This window comes from Sinocyclocheilus rhinocerous, unplaced genomic scaffold (assembly GCF_001515625.1).
Source record: "Sinocyclocheilus rhinocerous isolate Xijiao unplaced genomic scaffold, SAMN03320098_v1.1 scaffold508, whole genome shotgun sequence".
Taxonomy (NCBI): domain Eukaryota; kingdom Metazoa; phylum Chordata; class Actinopteri; order Cypriniformes; family Cyprinidae; genus Sinocyclocheilus; species Sinocyclocheilus rhinocerous.
This window is the reverse complement of record NW_015650695.1, coordinates 25652-45879: the sequence shown is the minus strand read 5'-3', so window position 1 is coordinate 45879 and position 20228 is coordinate 25652. Positions and strand designations below refer to the sequence as shown.

General features: G+C 36.0%; 1 protein-coding gene across 3 annotated transcripts in view; it reads right to left on the bottom strand.

The window, feature by feature from the left end:
• Positions 1 to 20228, bottom strand: part of LOC107712225 (EVI5-like protein) — a 37616-nt gene that overhangs the window by 2687 nt on the left and 14701 nt on the right. The window contains exons 5-20 of one of the 3 annotated variants that reach the window (XM_016517393.1): positions 20119 to 20193; positions 19886 to 20011; positions 19048 to 19191; positions 18489 to 18578; positions 18291 to 18388; positions 18117 to 18177; positions 17632 to 17685; positions 17095 to 17127; positions 16370 to 16510; positions 12728 to 12844; positions 12379 to 12519; positions 12038 to 12202; positions 10190 to 10336; positions 9405 to 9500; positions 7629 to 7724; positions 1159 to 1473 (exon numbers count right to left, since the gene is read on the bottom strand). In XM_016517393.1, coding sequence (XP_016372879.1) covers positions 1168 to 1473; positions 7629 to 7724; positions 9405 to 9500; positions 10190 to 10336; positions 12038 to 12202; positions 12379 to 12519; positions 12728 to 12844; positions 16370 to 16510; positions 17095 to 17127; positions 17632 to 17685; positions 18117 to 18177; positions 18291 to 18388; positions 18489 to 18578; positions 19048 to 19191; positions 19886 to 20011; positions 20119 to 20193 — 1890 coding nt within the window. In that variant the 3' untranslated portion in view covers positions 1159 to 1167. Of the gene's footprint in view, positions 1 to 1158; positions 1474 to 7628; positions 7725 to 9404; positions 9501 to 10189; positions 10337 to 12037; positions 12203 to 12378; positions 12520 to 12727; positions 12845 to 16369; positions 16511 to 17094; positions 17128 to 17631; positions 17686 to 18116; positions 18178 to 18290; positions 18389 to 18488; positions 18579 to 19047; positions 19192 to 19885; positions 20012 to 20118; positions 20194 to 20228 lie in introns of those variants that run through there. The other 2 variants (XM_016517395.1, XM_016517394.1) reach the window with 2 other exon arrangements.

Here is a 20228-nt window from a genome sequence, read left to right as displayed (position 1 = left end):
ATGTTCAGTTTCTTGCACAGACTGATCGTTTCGCTTCATAAGACCTCAATATATCTGCAGGAGCCACAGGTATTAATTTTGCATCCCTGATATGTTTTTTTTAAAATTCTCAAATACATGCAGCTGCTGACTTGAATTTTATGAATCACCAATGACCACAGTTTCACCTAATAATCTTCTTAACTGTCTTACTAAAGAAAAAAGTCACCTATATCTTGGATGGCCTGAGGGTAGAGGCGTCATGCCCATTCAAACTGAGGGGGCATGTACCCCCTCAGATTTTTGAGCCAAGTGAATTTTGAATGCAGCTTCAAAAAGACAAAAAATAGCCGAATAATATTTTTATATTTGATAAAATCACACCAGTGTGATTAAAACGTTCAGTGCTGCATATAACCAGCTGCTAAATTAAAATCTGCATTCGCTGGCTGGCACAGAGCCAGACATACACGTTTTTACAGTGCTGCGCATTTTAACCAATCACACATTATTCTGTTGAGCTTATGAATGCAATGGCCAATCAGAGGCGTTCAGATGAGTCATTGCTGAAACGCTGCTGTTTTGTTTACCGCGCGCGCTCGCTGACTGAATTCTCTCATCAGAAACAACAACGTGCAGATGTACGAATGTAAGTACTTAAGTAAGATATTCATTTTACACTGTAAACAGCTTCATTGATTACAATGGGAGTTTTTGAGAGTGCTTGAACTCTGTCTAGACTGAAGTCCATAAAAATGTTCTTTGATAATGTAAATGTTGTTTGCTCTTTTTGTGTTGTTCGACTCAATATTCAGACTTTGTTGATGCTTTTTAACATAAATCATCAGCTTTCAGCTACATGCTCACTCACGTCTCTGCCGATCTCATTCTCGTTCTGTTCTAGAGATATCACTACACTACAGCTCTCTTTCTGTACAATGAAAGTGTTATAGGCTAATTAGTAGCCTAACTTAAGTAACTTAAAATGTTTAAATACAAAGTCAGTTGTATTAAAAATATTTTATGGCATGACACCCATATCTGGTACTTATAAAAGACGGGTTTTTAAATTTCGAGAAATTGACCCTTATGACTGGTTTTGTGGTCCAGGGTCACATATATCTGTGCATTATGTGCAGTCTATTCCTAAAGGACTCTGTCCATCCCGTCTCACCATTTCAAGCTATCTCAGTTCTCGAGTACTTCGGTGCACACCATGCCCGGGTAAAGCTGCTGCTGGTTAGGCAGAGGGTCTTGGCAGGGGGTTTGAATGGGGTTCCTTTCCTCGCCGTCGCTGTCTGTGCTGCCTTGACTGTCCAGATGAGGTGAAGAGTGGTGCGGGTACAGGGAGCTCACAGGCAGGCTCTGAAGAGGGTCCTCGTCCGAACTGAGGTAATCACCTTCTGCAGACGCTGGGCTTTCCAAACATAGGTCCTGATAAACGCCACCACTGGTATTCTGGAACTTGGAGGGCTGTCCACGCAGCTGCCTGATCTAAAATGTTTAAGAGAAGGGAGTTGACTCTGGCAAACATTCTTACAAATACGCAGCTCTGCAGAAAAGACCATTTTACTAATATTGGTTCAGTGCCTACCTAGTAGAAGGACCAGCGTATGCAAAATGTAGTTAGTGCAACTGATTGACCAAGTCAGTCAAAAATGCATTGCAATTCTTTTTTATGCAAGAGTCTACAACAAGATTTTAAAAGGATGGTTCACCTAAAAATGAAAATGTTCACAAGATACAGGTGATTTTTTTCTTTAGTAGAACAGTTAAGAAAATTTTTAGTTGAAACTGTGCTCCTTGGTGATTCATAAAATCCAAGTCAGCAGCTGAATGTCTTTGAGAATAAAAAAAAGCATATCAGGCAACACAAAATCAATACCCGTGGCTCCTGACAATACGGTCTTATGAAGCGAAACGATCAGCCTGTGCAAGAAACTGAAAATTATTTAGAACATTATTAACTGTAATCCATCTTTCGGACAGTTTGTTTCAATAACCTGGTTCATGATTTATACGCAATTACATTATTAAAAGCACCCAATAAAGATGTGAAATGTGGATGTTTTCATGTCTAAAGCAAATGAAGTGCATATATCAGTTCACCTTTTTATATAGATAAAGAGAAACCATAAAACTTTCATATCACACCTTTATTTAAGTGCTCGGTTCATGCATATGCGTATCATTGGCTCATCGATCCGAGTCGGAACTGTTTCATCAGTTTAGTGTACTGTTGGAGGAACTGGAGCGCTGAAGTTGTCAAAACCAACATCACAGGATTATATCGGTTAATTTTGAATTGAATGAAAGTAAGGAAAGTAAGTTTTGATTGTAGATCTGTCCTGCTCGAACTGTGAACTGTTTCAGATGGTTCTGGTGAACTTGGTGAACTTTTTCAAATAGTTCATCAAAAAAAAAAAAAAAAAAAAATGATGTCATCATTTACTCACTCTCCTGTTGTTCCAAACCACATTCCCTTGTGTAGAAGTAATATATACAACAACAAAAAAAGTGCTTATAGAAATAAATTTGAAATAATATATTGAAGTGTGGACTGATTGTAATGTTTTTAGAAACTTAACTGCACATTATTTCCAATTAAATGAAAATGTGATATAGTTTAATTTAATGCATGTAATTTCATAATTACTTTCAGGGTTTCGTGAAATATGTCAAATGGACTGACAATCATTACATTACATAGCATCTAAAATGTATTTCAATATCATTTCTATTGAAACTTGTATGTCATGTATTTAGAAAAAAAAAAAAAAAATTTTTCCTTTAAAAAAAAAAAAAAAAAAAAAAAAAAAAAGCTGAATAATATATTTATATTTGATTCAATCACACCAGTGTGATTAGAACGTGTGCGGCACATCACCAGCTGCTAAATTAAAATCTGCGTTCACTGGCTGGCACTGTGCCAGAGACAGACGCATTTTTATAGCGCTGGGCACTATAACCAATCACACATGATTCTGTTGCGCTTATGAATGCAATGACCAATCAGAGACGTTCAGATGAGTCATCGCTGAAACTCCGGTGTTTTGTTCACCACACGCGCTCGCTGACTGAATTCTCTGTGGAATTCTCTCGTCAGAAACAAAGTGCATGTGCGTACGATGTAAGATATTCATTTCACAGTGTAAACAGCTTCAGTGACTATAATGGGAGTTTTTGAGAGTGCTTGAACTCTGTCTAGACTGAAGTCAATCAAAACGTTCTTTGATAATGTAAATGTTCTTTGCTCTCTTTCTGTACAACGAAAGTGTTAAAATTAGTAACTTGCAATGTTTTTTATTAAATTCACATTAAATACAAAGTCAGTTGTATTAAAAATATTTCATGGCAAGACACCCATATCTGGTACTTAAGTAAAAAGACGTAGTCAATAGATTACACTATTAGACTACTTTGCTCATCGCCCATTATAGATCAACTAACATAATCTATAAAGGTGCAAAATGAATTTACTTACACATATTTGAGAATAGAGAAATTAGTTTGGGAATATTTCGAATAAAAATAAAAATAAATAAATAAATAAAACATAAGCCTATATCAGTTATAGTGCTATCACGGCTGCTGTGTGTCACATGACAAGTATGATGAGCCCCCTGCCCCCCCTTTCATTTGTGAACTATCCCTTTAAAAAATACAAGTAAAAATGAACAAAATTGACTCATTGACTCATTTTTGACCCGATAAAAAGGTTAAAGGCACAATATGTAATTTTTTGCCACTAGAGGGCGCGTATTCAAAACAAACAAAGAATCAAAGGCATAGTGTGATGACGCCGTGACTGAGTGTGGAATCATGGGAGTTGTCGTCTTCATCCACACAGCCGATGCAATCCAATATGACGTCATTGGCAGGCGACACAATGACACTATAGACACGGTCCGTGTCACTAGTTAAAATTGCTTATTTCTCTGGATTTAAACATTCTTCGAAACATTTGGGATAATGTAAGTACACAAGTCAGCAAAATATATAACGCTGTTCTAGTGGTTTTTGGATATTTTAACAAAAAAATCTTACATATTGTGCCTTTAAATTTGAAAATGTTCATAATATGAGTATTATCAATATTTTCTGTAAGGCTGGGATTCGATTAAAAAAAGTATAAAAGAGGACCTCTGGAACTGATTCTATCAAAGTGACTCCTCATTAATAGACTTTTAGTTCCATAGAGCTAATCATTAATGAATGAGTTTTTTGGTCACTCTTTCATTCTGTGATCCTGCATGTTGTATAACATACAACTGACAAAAACTGATTAGCCAACATCTTGGATAAGTTTCCTACAAAGAAGTTTTGCACCTAAAACATAAAATAAAGACATTGATGCACAAACACAGATTTGTTCTAGATGTCTGAAGTATATAAAAAGAATAAACTTGTCTTATAAACTTCCTTATTTAGCTTAAAGGGTAAAACTGGCTTGTTGTCCACAATGGAAAGTTTTGAGCATCACTCTGGACTACATGAAGAGATAACAGATGCTGACAATAATAACTGAATACTAAGGAAGTTTAAAAGGAAGTAAGCCTTCATATCATGTATAGTCACAGCAAGATAAGATGAACATGTTCTTCTGATCTATAAAGAAATTTTAAAAAAGAATAGAAAAAGAACGGAAAATAAGCCTCACATTCCTTTAGTTTTCAGTAGAATATAAACACTAACATTAAAGGCACTCTTCATACATTTACCGCACCTAACCTGAATTGTCACAGTAATTCCACTAAACTGCCTGCAACAAGTTGGTACGTTTCCATAGCAAAAAGTGGTGATTAATAAAATGTGCTGATGTAGAATTTAATCACTGAATATCAGAAAGTTTAGAGCAAAGTATGAACATGCACTGTGGTCGAGATCACTTTGTCAATCTTATTTCTGTGTTAAATATGCTGTGGTTTCGATTAAATTGATTAAGAGCTGTTTTTACTGAGACTTTGATGTTAAACAGATTACATGCATATTTGGGCTGCAAATAAAAGAAATAGTAGAAAAAGTTTAATTAAAAAATCAGTTTTAATTAATTCACAAATTATCTAATTAAAAGTTTGCACTGAAAAAGTCATGTTAAAATAAGAATGCAAGATTTTTATTTGCCTGTTTTTTTTTTTTTTTACCTACAAGTATCTACATTTATTTATTTTGATTTGGCTCCATACCCATCTTCAAGACTATTTACAAGGCTGTTTTTGACATTTTAAATTTGTGGTATCATTTGTATGTTAAAATCTACATGTGCACTGGTGAATATGTTTTGCGACTATGGAAGTGTGTGAATCATTTAGACAGTGGATTTTCTTGCGTGACAGAAATGGACCACAATTTTTTGCTCTCATTTCAGATCTTCCCTTCTGAGTCAGTGAGCTTAAGTGAGTGTGTTTGCGTGTGTGTGTGTGTGTGTGTGTCCTAACATTCGTGAGAGCCTAAGACAGGTATTATGCTAAAATCTCAGATCTGAAACGTCATGGGTTTCACAATAAGTGCTTTAGCAATTTGCGAGTGTGGGAGTGGGAGGGGCTGTGGTTAACCAATGGAAAAGCGTCCTGAGACAATCATCTACACAAGCCCCACCTCTCACTTCCTCTGTCTGGTTGATCTCGTTTCAGTCAAAACCACAGAGCAAAAGTCAGTGCACAGCACTTCCGAATTAGGACATCACCGAGATTTTAAAAAGTACTGTTAATGAAACATTCACAAATCTTAATGAAAAGCACATTCAGTGCTGAAATACTGAAAAACTGCAAGATATGCAACAGTGCCCAAAGAATGTCAATTTACACACGTACAAAGATCAATAAATAAACCAAAAAATAAAAAATGGAACACAAAAACACTTTCTGTGTGGACGGCCTTTAAATCTACTCCTGGATGGAAATGGATGGTTGTGAACTGTAGGCTAGTGACTGGTGTTTATGTTTAATGATATGGCAAAAACAAATAAATATATACACACACACACACACACACATGTCTGGTCAGCTATCCTTGTGGGGACTCTCCATAGGCGTAATGGTTTTTCTACTGTACAGACCGTATATTCTATTGCCGTACACCAACCCTACCCCTAAACCTACCCCTCACAGGAAACTTTGTGCATTTTTAGATTTTCAAAAAACTTCATTCTGTATGATTTATAAGCTTTTGTACCCGTGGGGACCACAATTTAGGTCCCCACCGTGACACGAGTCCCCATGAGTCTGTGTGTAGTCAGGTTTAAGTCCCCACCAGGATATATAAACCAGTACACACACACACACACACACACACACACACATATAAATAAATAAATAAATATATATATACAGTATATATCTACCAAAAGTCTGCTCAGTGTGTTTGTCTGCCTCCATAATGTAACATCTCTGAATGCTCTAATTTGGGGGATTGTAAATATTGATAAATGGGATAAATAGCGATTAATAAAAAAAAAAGAACTTGCATTTCATGGCAAATTTTAATTAGTTGACAGCACTAATAAACACAATATATCACAGAAACTGATATATCACAACTCATTATAGTTTTCGGTAAATGAAAAATGAGCTAGTTAGTACATATATACATAACAAAACATTAAAACAGACATTTACCCCATATAAAATATTGACTAATAAAATCTAAAATATTTAAAACATCAGTTATTTTATACTGTTGAAATACAAAATAATACAAAAAAACTTCTAAAATTCTCCGTCATCTTGTGTTATATTAGATTAGGAGCCTCTTTTGTTTTGATCAAAAATTTAGCAAAGTCTTTGGCACTATCGAATATATGGCGACCTGATTTCGTGGTTGAATATGAGCACATGTAAAACGCTGATGTAAAATCCGTCCTTTGAAAGCGCCCACAATGCATCTCAACTCAGTGATTACAGTAACCATGAAACTGGAGCATAATCACTTCACATTTGTATGTAAACACTGACGCAAGCAAAGAAATCGAGCGAGAGGAAACGTGAGTGACGATGACAAAATCAAAACGAAAAGAGGGATGAAAACGAGAGACGAGAGACAGAGTGATACGTGAACAGAGAGGTGAAAGGGAGGGAAATAAATACAAGAGAAAGAGAATGTCAACACACTCTCACACCCCCTGTCACGAAAGGTTTTTCTACAAATGAGCAAGATCATCACAAGAAGTGCGTGAGATCGAGCTGTGACTGGGTGCGTGGGTAAGCACCACAGTATCAAACCATCAAAGCCGTCTGTGTGTGTGAGGGCAAATGGGGGGAATGGGGAAAAAGATTTTCGAGTGGTTTTTATTGTGGTTAGGGAAGGTCCCAAGTGCCAAGAAAAGCACTATAATACCACTTTAAAACAGAGTACACAGGTAACCGCTCAGAGCGTACTAATAAGAACGGTGACAAAGTGCAGACGAAAAGATTTAGATTATAAAATATATAAAAAAGCCATACTAGCTGGGATAAAAGCCATTTTAAGAAGAGGAGAAACCAGGTTTGTGTAGTAACTTGGGATCATGGGAATCTTTTGACTGAAAACAGTGTGGGTTGCGAACGTTATGGATTTTTTTTCTGATCACAGATTGTGATGCAAGTGCTAAGATTGTGACAGATAGCACACTAGTGCATGTAGGTGTGTGTGTTTCTATGTGATAGCCTCACCTCGTTCTTGAGTTCAGCGATCTGCTCTCTCAGTTGAGTTATATACTGTCTGGAGTCTGAGTGATTCAGCTGGCCTTGGATCAATCCTTCCTCTTTCTGCAGGCAATACAACAACACTCTTAAGTAGGGCTGTGCGATATGGACAAAAAAAACCTATCGCGATTTCTTTGATCAATTTTGTGATTTCGATTTTAAGCACGATTTTGACACACACAGACATGCTTTACAGTCATTAAAGCATTCAGTGTGAATTTGAAACATATTTCCAAAAGAAAACCAATTAGAGCTTTATCAAAAAGCTGTAACATGTCTCTAGAACAGACATAAGGCAAAATAATCACTAAGTAAAGGTGTAACAAAATGTCTCAAGAATAGACATGGCAGAAAAAAAAAAATCCCTTGTCCAGGGATTTTTTTTGCCATGCATTGGTCATAGAGCTCTTTGTGGTGTTGCCTCAGTTGTTGAACTGTTTGTTGCGCCAAGTTCACACGTACTCTGTCTGTAGTGCGTATACAGTATGTGTATGCGGTGCAGAAGAAGCACGGACTCATTTTGCTTTCGAAATCGCGCAAGCTCAAATCGCGATTTTATGACGATTTCGATTAATCGCACAGCCCTACTCTTAAGACCTTTCCACATTGAGCGCGATGCGAAAAAGCGAGGCGAATCACCGACGAACGGTGCTTTCACACCAAACGCGAAACGATTGTTCGCCTTTTGCTAATTCACGCCTGCATGCTAGGTGGCGCCGACCAACAATGCATTTTTTCTCAGATATGTATCTCGTAAATGGATTTAACATCATCCGCTGCTCAATATACAGCATTAAATTAATATAAACAAGGTTCTTCACTAGAAACAAACTATCTATAATGCTTACACGAATAGGCTACATCCTAAAATATAATTAGAAGTACAATTAGCATCAAGCTACACTTGAAAATGTTTTTAATTATTAATGTATTTGCTTACCTACTTTAAACCATCATCGAGTGCTTGTAATAACTTCCGATTGTGATCTATAGTTGATTTTGATTAATAAGCAGACACATGCACTCTTTGTATGTTTAATAACGCTACACTGCTAATATTTGTCATAAACATGCTTTATTGCTATAAAAATACCATGAGGTGCATACAAAACACATACAGAAAATATATCGTCATAATCATGTCTAATATTTGCTTTCATATTTCATGTGTAGAAAAAGAGTGAACGCGCTCTGACTAACATTTGCGCACGTGGAAGAAAACGGACGGTGCTCTACAGATCACATGATTCAGTGGGCAATTAATAGAAATGTTATTCTGTATAAAGAACATGTGAGAATAAATCTGTTCTCAAATAGCAACGATAACAAGAACTCAGCATCCACTCTCTTCTCTTATCCAGGATACTCTTCTTCTGTGTTTGTTTACACTGGTTTTCGAAACAGCGCCACCACTCTCACCCTTTTGTGCAACAGCAGCTGCTCCGGTCACGTGATCCTAGCTCAAATCTTATTGGACGGCCCGTGTTTTCGCTTTTGCGAAACTGAAAAGATTCGTCGGTCTGGTGCGGAAAAAAACATTCGCATTTTCGATGCGCGAATGTTCGCGGTCTATGTGGAAGCATCCATAGAAATCTATTGTTTTATTCCAGCGCGTCATCGCGTCCAATATTCGTTTAGCTTTTTCGCGCTAATATAATAGGGTAATATAATAATACAATGCTAATATAATGGTTGACAGAACTTTTATGAACTTGGTGAATAGATATGGATGATATTTCTCACCTGTATTTCTAGCTCGGCTATCTTTTGTCGGAGTTCAGCAATAGCGGCCATGCAGTCAGCTTCTCTTAGACGGACCACCATCACCTCTTCTTTGCTCTGAAAGAAAGACAGCAAAATTACTAAAAAATTCTAAATTCTAATTCATGCATTAATTTATAAACGCTAATTCAGCTGAAGTCTTATTATGTCTATTTACTAGTGACGCACTGATATTAAAATCCTGGCTAATACTGGTAAGGTAATAATTATTTCATGTCTAATGTCTGATGAAAGACAAATAACAGAAAATGTATACTGTTTTGTCTAAATAAATAAAAAATAAAGCTATAAAAACTAAGATAACTTATTTTAAAAGCTACAAATGAATTTATCACAGCAATATAAAGTACAGTATGAAAAAAGGGATGTTTATTTTTTAATGGATGGGATTTTCTTATTAATTTATAAGTGTGTTTTTAGAGATGAAAGACTACACTGAAAAAAATATTTGTGAAAGTTTATTTTGAAGTAGAGAAAATGAAATCGTATTTTTTTTACAGTGTTAAGTGAGGTAAGCAAAGCTAAACTAAATGTAAAAATAGAGGAAATGAGCATTTAATTAATTAAAAATAAAGGAAATGAGTACAATTAAATATTCAATATCAACCAATGACAATGAAAAAATGTCTCATGCTAGCAAATAAATAATATGGTATTGATATATGACACATCCCATTTACTGTTTATCTCACTGAATATTCAGTTATCTGTTCTTCCTGTACTGTGTGGCTGTGAATGCACTGCACCTTGCAGTCAGACTCCGCCATCTTTCTCTTCATTTCGTTGAGCTGGCTTTGTAGTGTTTTGTTGTGAGAAAGAGCATTCTGCAGTCTCTCCTGCAGGCTGGCGCTCTCTTGCTCATGTCTGACAACTAGTTTACAGTTGATCTGGTTCTTTGGAAAAAGAGAGAAAAGTTTGAGAAGTTTAAATGTGTATGTTTGGTTGTAAAACTTTATCCTACATTCTGAAAAATACAACAAGGGCATCATGATTTTTGCATTAAAATATTCACATACAAGTTTTATGTACAAATAAACATGCATGCATGATTAGTTAGAGTACACACTAATTTGTTACAAGAGAACTGTGGCTTCATTGATATATTGTTATTTATTTAAATTTTAGTAAAATTATGTCTGAATTTATTATGTCTGTATAGGTCTTTTATTAAGTTTTTAGTTTTATTTAATTTGAGTTATTTTAATACTTCAACAAACTAAATGGAAATGAAATAATATATATATTGAATTTATAAATGTGTATGTATATATATATATATATATATATATATGTGTGTGTGGTTGTACAAACACATATGTAGTTGTTTTTTTGGTGTTTGGCTTAGTGTTATGTTAGAATCATTATTATACTCTTATACCTTTTGTTCTTTAATATTTTGAATTGTTTTTAGCTTTATTTTTTGTTTTTCATTTAAATGTTACGTTTTGAAATTTTGTTGTATGCATTTGTCATTTTTATTTAATCTCTTTATTTTTAAAATATGTATAGGTAGTATTTATAAAGTTTTAGCTTTTAGTTTTGGATCTGTTTTAGTTGTTTTAATACTACAATTGATTGCTTCTGTTGTCCTCATTTGTAAGTCGCTTTGGATAAAAGCGTCTGATAAATGACTAAATAAATAAATAAAAATATATATTGTTATATGCTATGTGTATTGCTACATTCTGAATTCCATATACAGGCCAGGGTTATTTCTGTTAACTAAAAAAAATAAAATAAAAAATTACTCAACATAAAATAAGATTGAAATAAACATTTTTAAAAACCCTTAAAGGGATAGTTCACCCAAAAATGAAAATTCTGTCATTAATTACTCACCCTCATGTCGTTCCAAACCGTAAGAACTTTTTATCCTTCCGGAGCTCCTCCGTGAGACTCGAGACCGGTGAGTGGTGCAGGTGTCGCTCATTATCAATTACTCCACCGGCCTCGCTCCGTTCCCACGGCTCTCGGCCCCGCCCCTCTCGTCACAAACATAATTTATTCAGCAATTATTTTCTCCGAGTTACCATCTTCCTCCATTTTGGAGAGTACCCCAGAACGTAATCAACGTAATGAGTGTTGTTTACATTCAGCATGCGTGCGCTGTCTAATGAACGTAAACAACACTGATTACATTGATTACATTCTAGAGTACTCTCCAAAATGGAGGAAGACGGTAACTCGGAGAAAAGAATGGGTGAATAAATTATGATATTATTATTATTTCTGTAGCTTCGTAAAATTACAGTTGAACCCCTGATGTCACATGGATTATTTTAACGATGTCCTTGCTACGTTTCTGTGCATTGATCGTGGTAATATCCTTGCTGTCTATGGGAGGGTCTGAGAGCTCTCAAGATTTCATCAAAAATATCTTAAATTGTGTTCCGAAGATGAACGGAGGTCTTACGGGTTTTGAACGACATGAGGGTGAGTAATTAATGACAGAATTTTCATTTTTGGGTGAACTAACCCTTTAAACTTATTTTTCAGCTAGTTAGCAAGTCAACATTTCTCAATCTGGTTTAAATTGAATTACTAAAATAACCAAAACTAAAATGAATAAATAAAACGGACACTGTAGTTCTAACCTGGCTTTCAAGCTGCAGGTTTTTAAGTTTGACCTCTTTGAGTTCAGCTTGACCCTGAGCCTCTCGCAGTCTCAAACTCATCAGTTTGTCCTGTAGCTCATTCATCGCATTCTTTTTAGGAGATTCTTTCCAGTGGCCTCCTCCTCCTCCACGAGACGTATGATGCTGTGATAGAAAATAAGATTTGCAAAGAATTTGATTTGTGGACCAGTAGAGGGTCCAACAAAGAATCTTGCCGCAGAAAGGAATTTTATCGATCCATTTTTGCCTTCCAGAAATTCATACTTTTTTATGAATGCCAAAACAATTGAGTTAGGTAGGGTTGTACAGAGATTCTGCACCTGCCAGCAGTGGTTGAGATCAGTAACGGCCTCTTGCATCTCTCTGAAGGAGCGTAGAGTCTCCTGCTCTCTCAGTTTAACCAGCTTCAGCTCCTCCTGCAGCTGAGCTACATTGATTTCATCAGGCAGAGAGCTGTTCCTCTGTAACACACATACAATATTCCATTAAGCACTACACTTCAGGATCACACAGTAAAAGCTTTGATAGAAAATAGTTTTCTATAATTAAAAATAAACAGTTTCACTTATCATTTGTATGTGCACAAGCCGTATCATCACCACTGAGGCAAAAATTTAATTTCATACTTGAACATTTCTATTGAAGAGTCAAAGACACACATGCACACACCTTTTCCAGATCGAGCACTTTGTCCTGCATTTCTTTCAGAGCACCGAGTAGTTCTGCCTCCTGTAGACGAGACTGTTCCAACTGAGTCTGCAGCCCACTCACAAACTCCTCTGTATACTGCAGACAGAGAGACAAAATGCATTGAAACACTGATGACTGCAGAGTAGGCTATAATGGCTGCCATTACATTACCAAACATAGTGTAACAGATATAAGGATTCCGCACAAACACACACAGGTTTCCATGTTGTTTATGTGAGCATTCCATTGGCGTAATGGTTTTTATACTGTACAAACTGTAATTTCAAGTCCCTTACCCTAACCCTACCCCTCTCACAAAACTTTCTGCTATTTTAGATTTTTAAAAAGCTTCATTTTGTATGATTTATAAGCTTGTTTCCTCATGGGGACAAAAAAAAAAAGTCCCCACAAGGTCAAAAATACTAGTATTACTATCCTTATGGGGACATTCCCCATAATGTAGGGAATACCAGGTACACACACACACACACACAAAATAAAGCTAAATTCTACAAAAAAGAAATTTCTTCACAGAATGCAGCAGTTGTATCCACAGTTTTTCAACAGATTTTTAACAATAAACCTTTTATAACAGCTCTAATATGAGCTCCAACAACACAGAAAAGAGATCATCCTTTGGAGAAATCCTGAAAACCAATCTATTAATCAGAAGTTTTCTTTTGCCAACAAGAGCCATGCCAAAAGAGCTCAGCAGTGTTTCTCCTGTGTGTAGCATTGTTAATGTTTAAAATGGTAAACGACTCAATCAGGATCAAGTCTTCCTACACTCTCAAACTCCTTATTTATTTGTCTATTTTAATATTTTGCTATACATTTAAGTAAAATGCATTTTATACTTAAAATCAATGACTATAAGTCAATAGTTTCATATTGTACAGGTTTCAATCGCAACATGGGAGGTTTAATGGGTTTAATAAAGTGTACTTCATTATCTTATAAAAGACATTAAGTATAGCTACAGTCTTATAACCTTTTGTAATGTGCATTTCACAGACAATTTGGTTAATTTATGGATTATATACCTCTTAAATGAAGTATTTAAGTCCTTATGGAGAAAATGGGACAAATTCTTCTGAATCCAATGATGCTGGAGAAGTATGTGGTCCCTAATGTGATCTATTCTATATTTTGTGCCAATGTTGCTTGGTAACCATTAAGAGTCTATAGTTAGACTGATGAACTATATTACTTGGTGGAAGAATTTGTTATGATTTGAACATTGGTGTTACATTATTAATATCACTGTTTGCCACCATTCAGTTAAAGGTATAAGCCAGCCAAGGTGTTAGTGTCTAAAAACAGCCCTTAATATTACTGTAACACAGTAGGCCTCTAGACCCTTACGTCATAAAATAACAATTTCAGCCTCTTTCGCATTTCCAAAGAATTTTAAGATTATGTATGAAAAACAACAGTCATTCTGTAAGTGTCTACTCATAGCAACAGATGTGCATCTGGAAATTTATTTAGTTAATTTTAGCATTATCTATTACTGAAGCAGCAGTGTTGATGTGACTGTGCTTCTGCTGTGTTCTGTGTGCATATACTGTGGCCTACCAGAGGGGGCTGTGGCCTGCCCTGGAGACTTGTGTGAACACTAGTTCCCACGGACTTTTACTTCTGTTTTTCTTACCTCCCTCCATGCTTTCCAGTCACTTCATCATACCCGTATTACTCAGATGTTTCAATCACAGAGACTCTCGCTCATTCTACCTCTGTGTACTTGAAAAGTCTTAACAGAAGGACTTTCTCTTGTGAACCTTTCACAAGAGAAAACAAGCACTGCCAGAGATCCAGACTCTACTTTTGACATTTTACTAAACGATAACAATTGTAAATTAAAATTAAATCGTATAGGTCTGTATGCATATATCTGTGTATGTTAATAGAGGATGTGAAATGTAGACCACAAATAACATTTCAAATCAACCACAGCGAGCCCCTTTGCTCTGGGTAATTAAACCAGATTCAGCAGATTTAGGTCGAATAAGCAGCATAAACACTCCCTGTCGGATCTAAACTGGAGTGTTTTTTTTTATTTTACAGAAAAAAACAAGAATAAACGTAGAACTTTGTAAAACAATTAAATAACTGGTATAAAAGAAGTGACGTGTGAGTATTTCAATGACGAGCACATGCAGATTTTTGTGAAAGAGAACTGAATGCTGCATTTTCGCATCTGAAACGTGTGCGCTTTTTGAGTGTGTGTGCACAGAAAACAGCACAAGTACTAAACTCTTTTGCCTCTTCTTGCACTTAAATGGTTTAAAATGAATTAAACTTGAATGTTTAAATTGGCAAGACTTAGAAACACATGCATTAGTTCACGATGGATGCATGCTGAACCGCGGGGCCTGGTCAGTACAGATCACAGATCAACTACGAACCGTTGAACCCCTAGCTACAAGTAACACAAATATGGAATATAAGAAAAAACAGCTTACAAAAAGCTTAGCTGTTAGCTGCACATGGTACACTAATTCTGTTGACATCAGCACTGCTACAGGATGGTGGTCAATTCTGAGTGTAACACAGGAAAATGCATATGACCAGAGAGTGTTGCTCTGAGTGTCGAACACTCGCGGGGTCACAGCTCACACTCAACATGACACACACCACACCCTGACATCTTCTCACACATGCCATTGACACCAAAACGAAAAAAACAAAATACCCCATTTGCTAGATATCGATGCTTTGACATCCATTCTTTTAACTTGTAAGGATGATGAAAGAATTTAAATTATAATGATGGGTTCAAACAGTCAACTTGGTACCAACAGTCATTTTCATAAATCTTACCAGAAAATAATCACTGACCTGTCAGTGACCCAGTTTAGGGTAATTCTGCCGTGTGAAAGCAGATCTTTTGACTAAGCACAGCCTGCAGCCATGTGTACAGCAAACATAAAGATGGTTCAAAAAATAAAAACATGTTTATATGGCATGTGACTTTGCTCAGTTTTCTGGTAAACTGCATCTCACATTGCAACTTTATAAGAGAGAATTTTTCCTCATAATCAACTGCTTACTTTTCAGTTTAATAATAATTTATTAGGAGGTACCCTCAAAAGGATGAAGTCAAGCTATAGTTGATTTTCAGCTAGAAATAAACTTTTTTGTTGTTTTTGGTCAAGGGATGTGATTGTTGTGTCTGTTTCACACTGCACACATAAGCAGTGATAAAGCATAACCGGGAGAACAGGCCAACTTTGCAGTGCTTTCACATTGACAGTGTTTCAGAGCTTACTGGGTTACTACCTTGATTATTTCTCTAAATAACAGCCATAAATTCTAAAATGGTTAATGTGAACTTAGGTAAACTGCCCAAATCATCTATATTCAATCAGACTTGCTGAACAGAAAGTGCTCTTTGTGTGTCTGTTGGGCTTTGTGCCACATGTTCCACATGCAGTGGCAGACATCTTTTTCAAACGATGGGTGAGCAGTTAATGCAGTTCCATAAAAGGCTATATTTAAAAAGACTTAATGAAAATGTTTGTGTAGCATTTTAGCAATATTTTCTGCTGAGGTCAGCTGAGTGCAGCAAAAATAGTCTCAGCACTGAAACCCAACTTGTAGCTATGCATCTGCTGTTACCTTGTGTTGTTGAAGTTCACGTATGGTGTCCTGCGCCTTCTCCAGACTCTCACTGGCTGTGTTACACTGCTGCCGAACCACAGCCAGTTCACGCTTAATAACATAGTTCTCCTCTGCCTCCTGGGCTCGTGTAACCTGACCCTGAATGAAGAGAAATAGCGTAAGTTTCTTCTTGGGAGATTTGTCTTTTAACTTGCGGTTAAGGGGAGATAAGTATGACATTCCAATCAAAGTGATGAGACGGGCTACATGCAATGATAAATCTGCTTCATAAAACCAAAGAAGAAATCTGATAAATTCAAGAATCAAAAGAATCCCACTGAAGTTTGGAATTTGATGAATTACATGATAAAATCTGAAAATGCCACCGGACCTAATACGGAACCCTGATGCACACCTATGCTTCCACATCCCACATGCAAGGCTAAACTGCCGGCAGAGAGTGTCAGGGTTAACTTTCATTTGGAGTACCTCTTAGACATTGTTAAAGCCATACAGACAAATTAGCTGTCAAGGCAGTGATGAGAAACACAGAAAAACAAATAACCACTTTTCATGCAACAGGCCCATTCTCAGAATTTTGTGGAGGAGGCAGCGCAGGGGCAGGAAAAAGAGTGGATTATAGGAGGAATCAAGGAAGGTCGAAGAGAAGAAGCATATGATTGAGTAATGGGAGGAGGAAAGGCAGGAGGGATTAGTGAGCAGATGGCTTGACAGTACTGTACCTGAATCAACCTGTCTGCTAATGCAGCACTCTCCTACAACACCGCAAGAAAAGGAAGAAAAAAGGAAAGAAAGGGACAGAGAGAAGAAAGAAAAGGTTGAAAATATGGACAGAAAGAACAGGGGAAAAGAAAGGAAACAATGGATGAGCAAAAAGGTGTGGAAGACCACAGACACACGTGAGGAGAAGAAAAAGGGAACATTTTTAAAAGTTGGGTAGGAAAAAAATCAAGTGGTGAAGGATTGTAAAAGTATAAAACATATAAAAGTACAGAATGAGAGTGTGTTTGTGGTGAAAATTGTGGGGAAGTAATTTCAACAGAGGAAGGCAGATAAAAACAAAAGAGATGAGACTTTACCATTTTTACCAAAAATTACCATTAGGAAGGAGGCAATACAGCTGAGCCTCTGAAAATCTACATGCTCAAAAATTTACATGACTCATATAATAAAGATATTTACACTGTTTACTCAAACACAAACTAATCAAGGTTTTCTATTTTAGGTTCATGCATATTGGTTTAAAGAAACCATCTCACTTTTTCCAGTGTCTCAATCCTCTGCTTCAGTAGTCTATTTTCTGTACGTAGTCTCTGTTAAAATGAAAGGGCAAGAAATATTTTACATTTATTTTTATTTAAAAAGCAAATGATTTAAAACAGAAAAGAAATTGAATATAAAGAAAATTATGTTTTTCATCAAATTTTTATATTAATTTATTTAAGCTTTATTTTAATTACCAAAAATGTTGAATACTTTAATATCTAAATGATGGAGAAATACCTTTTTTATGTAATATTTATTTATAAATCAAACTCAGACGGGGCATTTAATAACAGCAAAGGTACATACATATTTTTTATAGTAAAATTTTATCCTTAATGAAGCTCAAGAGAAATATCATTGGATAAAGCCATTTGGGTGCGTACAAACAAAATTTACATGTTAGTCACCAAACTAGCTAAACCAAGTTTAGGTTTTAAGCAACATATGTGCCATTATATCTAAACACACATATACAGACCTTAATTTCAATCTGTTCCTCCATCTCTTTGTTCTTAATAGTGGTATATTCCTTTTCTAACCTGTGGATGAAAAGACAACAACTGAATTTGGAGAAGCACTAAACTTTCTTTTATTTATTGTGAATCTCCCTTTACTTTTTACTCACATATCACAAAATTTTCAGATCACTCACTTTTTCATTCTTTTGGGATTGTATTTGACTTGATAAGCCCGTAGGATCAGCTTATCCGGACAGCTATCAAACTGATGCGGAATCACCTTCTGAAAGTGCTGTGGTGAGATTGTTAAACAAACATCAAGTGTTGCTGTTGTTTATGTTGTTGCATGTATAACATATTGATGTACACAGCAGAGATGATTTTCCTCTAACCTGTGACATTCCCTCCATGTCTAGCTGTATGAGGTCTGTCTGGTTGTACTGCAATATTGCTATTCCAACTCGGAATATGATCTCCAAACCCTGAGAACACAACACACCGTATTCATACAATCACAGACTAACAACTACAACAAATCTTCACACCCTAGTATATTCATTTCTCTAATAAGTTCTTACAACCCCTAGATGCATTCACACCTTTGAGAAAAACTGAAAACCTGCATGCAACACATACAGTACACACAATTCTGCACTTGATAGTGCTTATATATTATGGTGGGGACTTTCCATTGACTTTACTCTTGCCATAATATTGACTTTACCCTTTCACTTTAGCCTCACACAAACCATAACATTTTACATTTTCATTATAGTACACTAAAATGTGTTCTTTGCACATTCAGATTGATTAGGTCATAGTGCAACTATAAAAACAACCATTTGTCCTTTTGAGTTTTTCAGATGTTGCTAACTTCCGGGAACATTTGGTCCAAAGTATACAGTCAAGTCAGCAACACGCAAATACACACAAAATCTCTTGTGTCCATACCTCATACATAAAGATGTCAAAGATACGTGTAGCTATTGGCAGGGGCAGGAAGGTGAGGAAGAGTGTAAGAAACCAGGACGAGGCATACATAGACGTATGGAAACTCTGAGAGCGGAAATGAACGTTCAGCTCCGGCAACTGCTCCTGATCACAGAGATAAAAACATGATACCAGCAAAAAAAACAAAAAAACAAAAAAAACTATACTGTGAAAGACATTAGATAAAAATGCTTCTGAGAAGAAGCAAATGGATTGCCTATTGACGGTGTCTACGCACTTTAAATCTGTTGCCTCCTTGTGGACAAACATGGCATTACTCCAGGCAACTTGGCATGCAGTATGAAATATATACAAGAAACCATCTGTGTCTAATCATTGTTAAATTCACAACAATAAAAAATGCCTTGAATCACGTGTGCCTCTTAAGTCATATTTTGGCCCACATATCAGTGACAGTAAAGATATTTATAATGTTACAAAAAAAAAAAACGTACAAATTAATGGTCTTCTTACAAATTGATCACTGTTTATACAAAAATATTAAGCAGCACAACTGTTTTCAACATGTTCAACATATTAAATTAGTAAACACTTACTTTAAATTGTAATAATATTTCACAATATTACTGTTTTTTTAATCAAATAAATGCAGTCTTGGTGAGCACAAGAGATTTCTTTCACAAAGAAAGTTCTTTCTCTTTACAACAGTACATTTTTCATAGTAAAGTCTATACACTCCATTATCAAACAGTCTATAATGCCTTTTTTCGTTGAATGCTCCTCCAACATTATATGCACATTTTTATTAGTCTGGATTCTATAAAGTACTCCTCCTTACCTGTAGCAAGTGTTCAAACTGGTAGATGCACAGACCCAGCTCAGCCATGCTGGGTTTAAACAGCTCTCTAAGCCTGTACTCCTGCATTAGTCTGACAAACACACAGAAGGCCTCCTCCTCCGGCATCTACAAACACACAATGAATGATGAATTTGGAGTATGCAAAGTTTGCCTCACAGACATTTCTTTATCTTACTTTAGTTCATTATGATAAGCAAAACGCAGACGCAAACCTGCATAAGTAGCAATCCTACGATGAAGGCACTGCCCTGACAATAACCAACCTCACGATCCACAAGAGAATATGCCTGTGAGATCAAGAAACATCTATTAAAATTCTAGT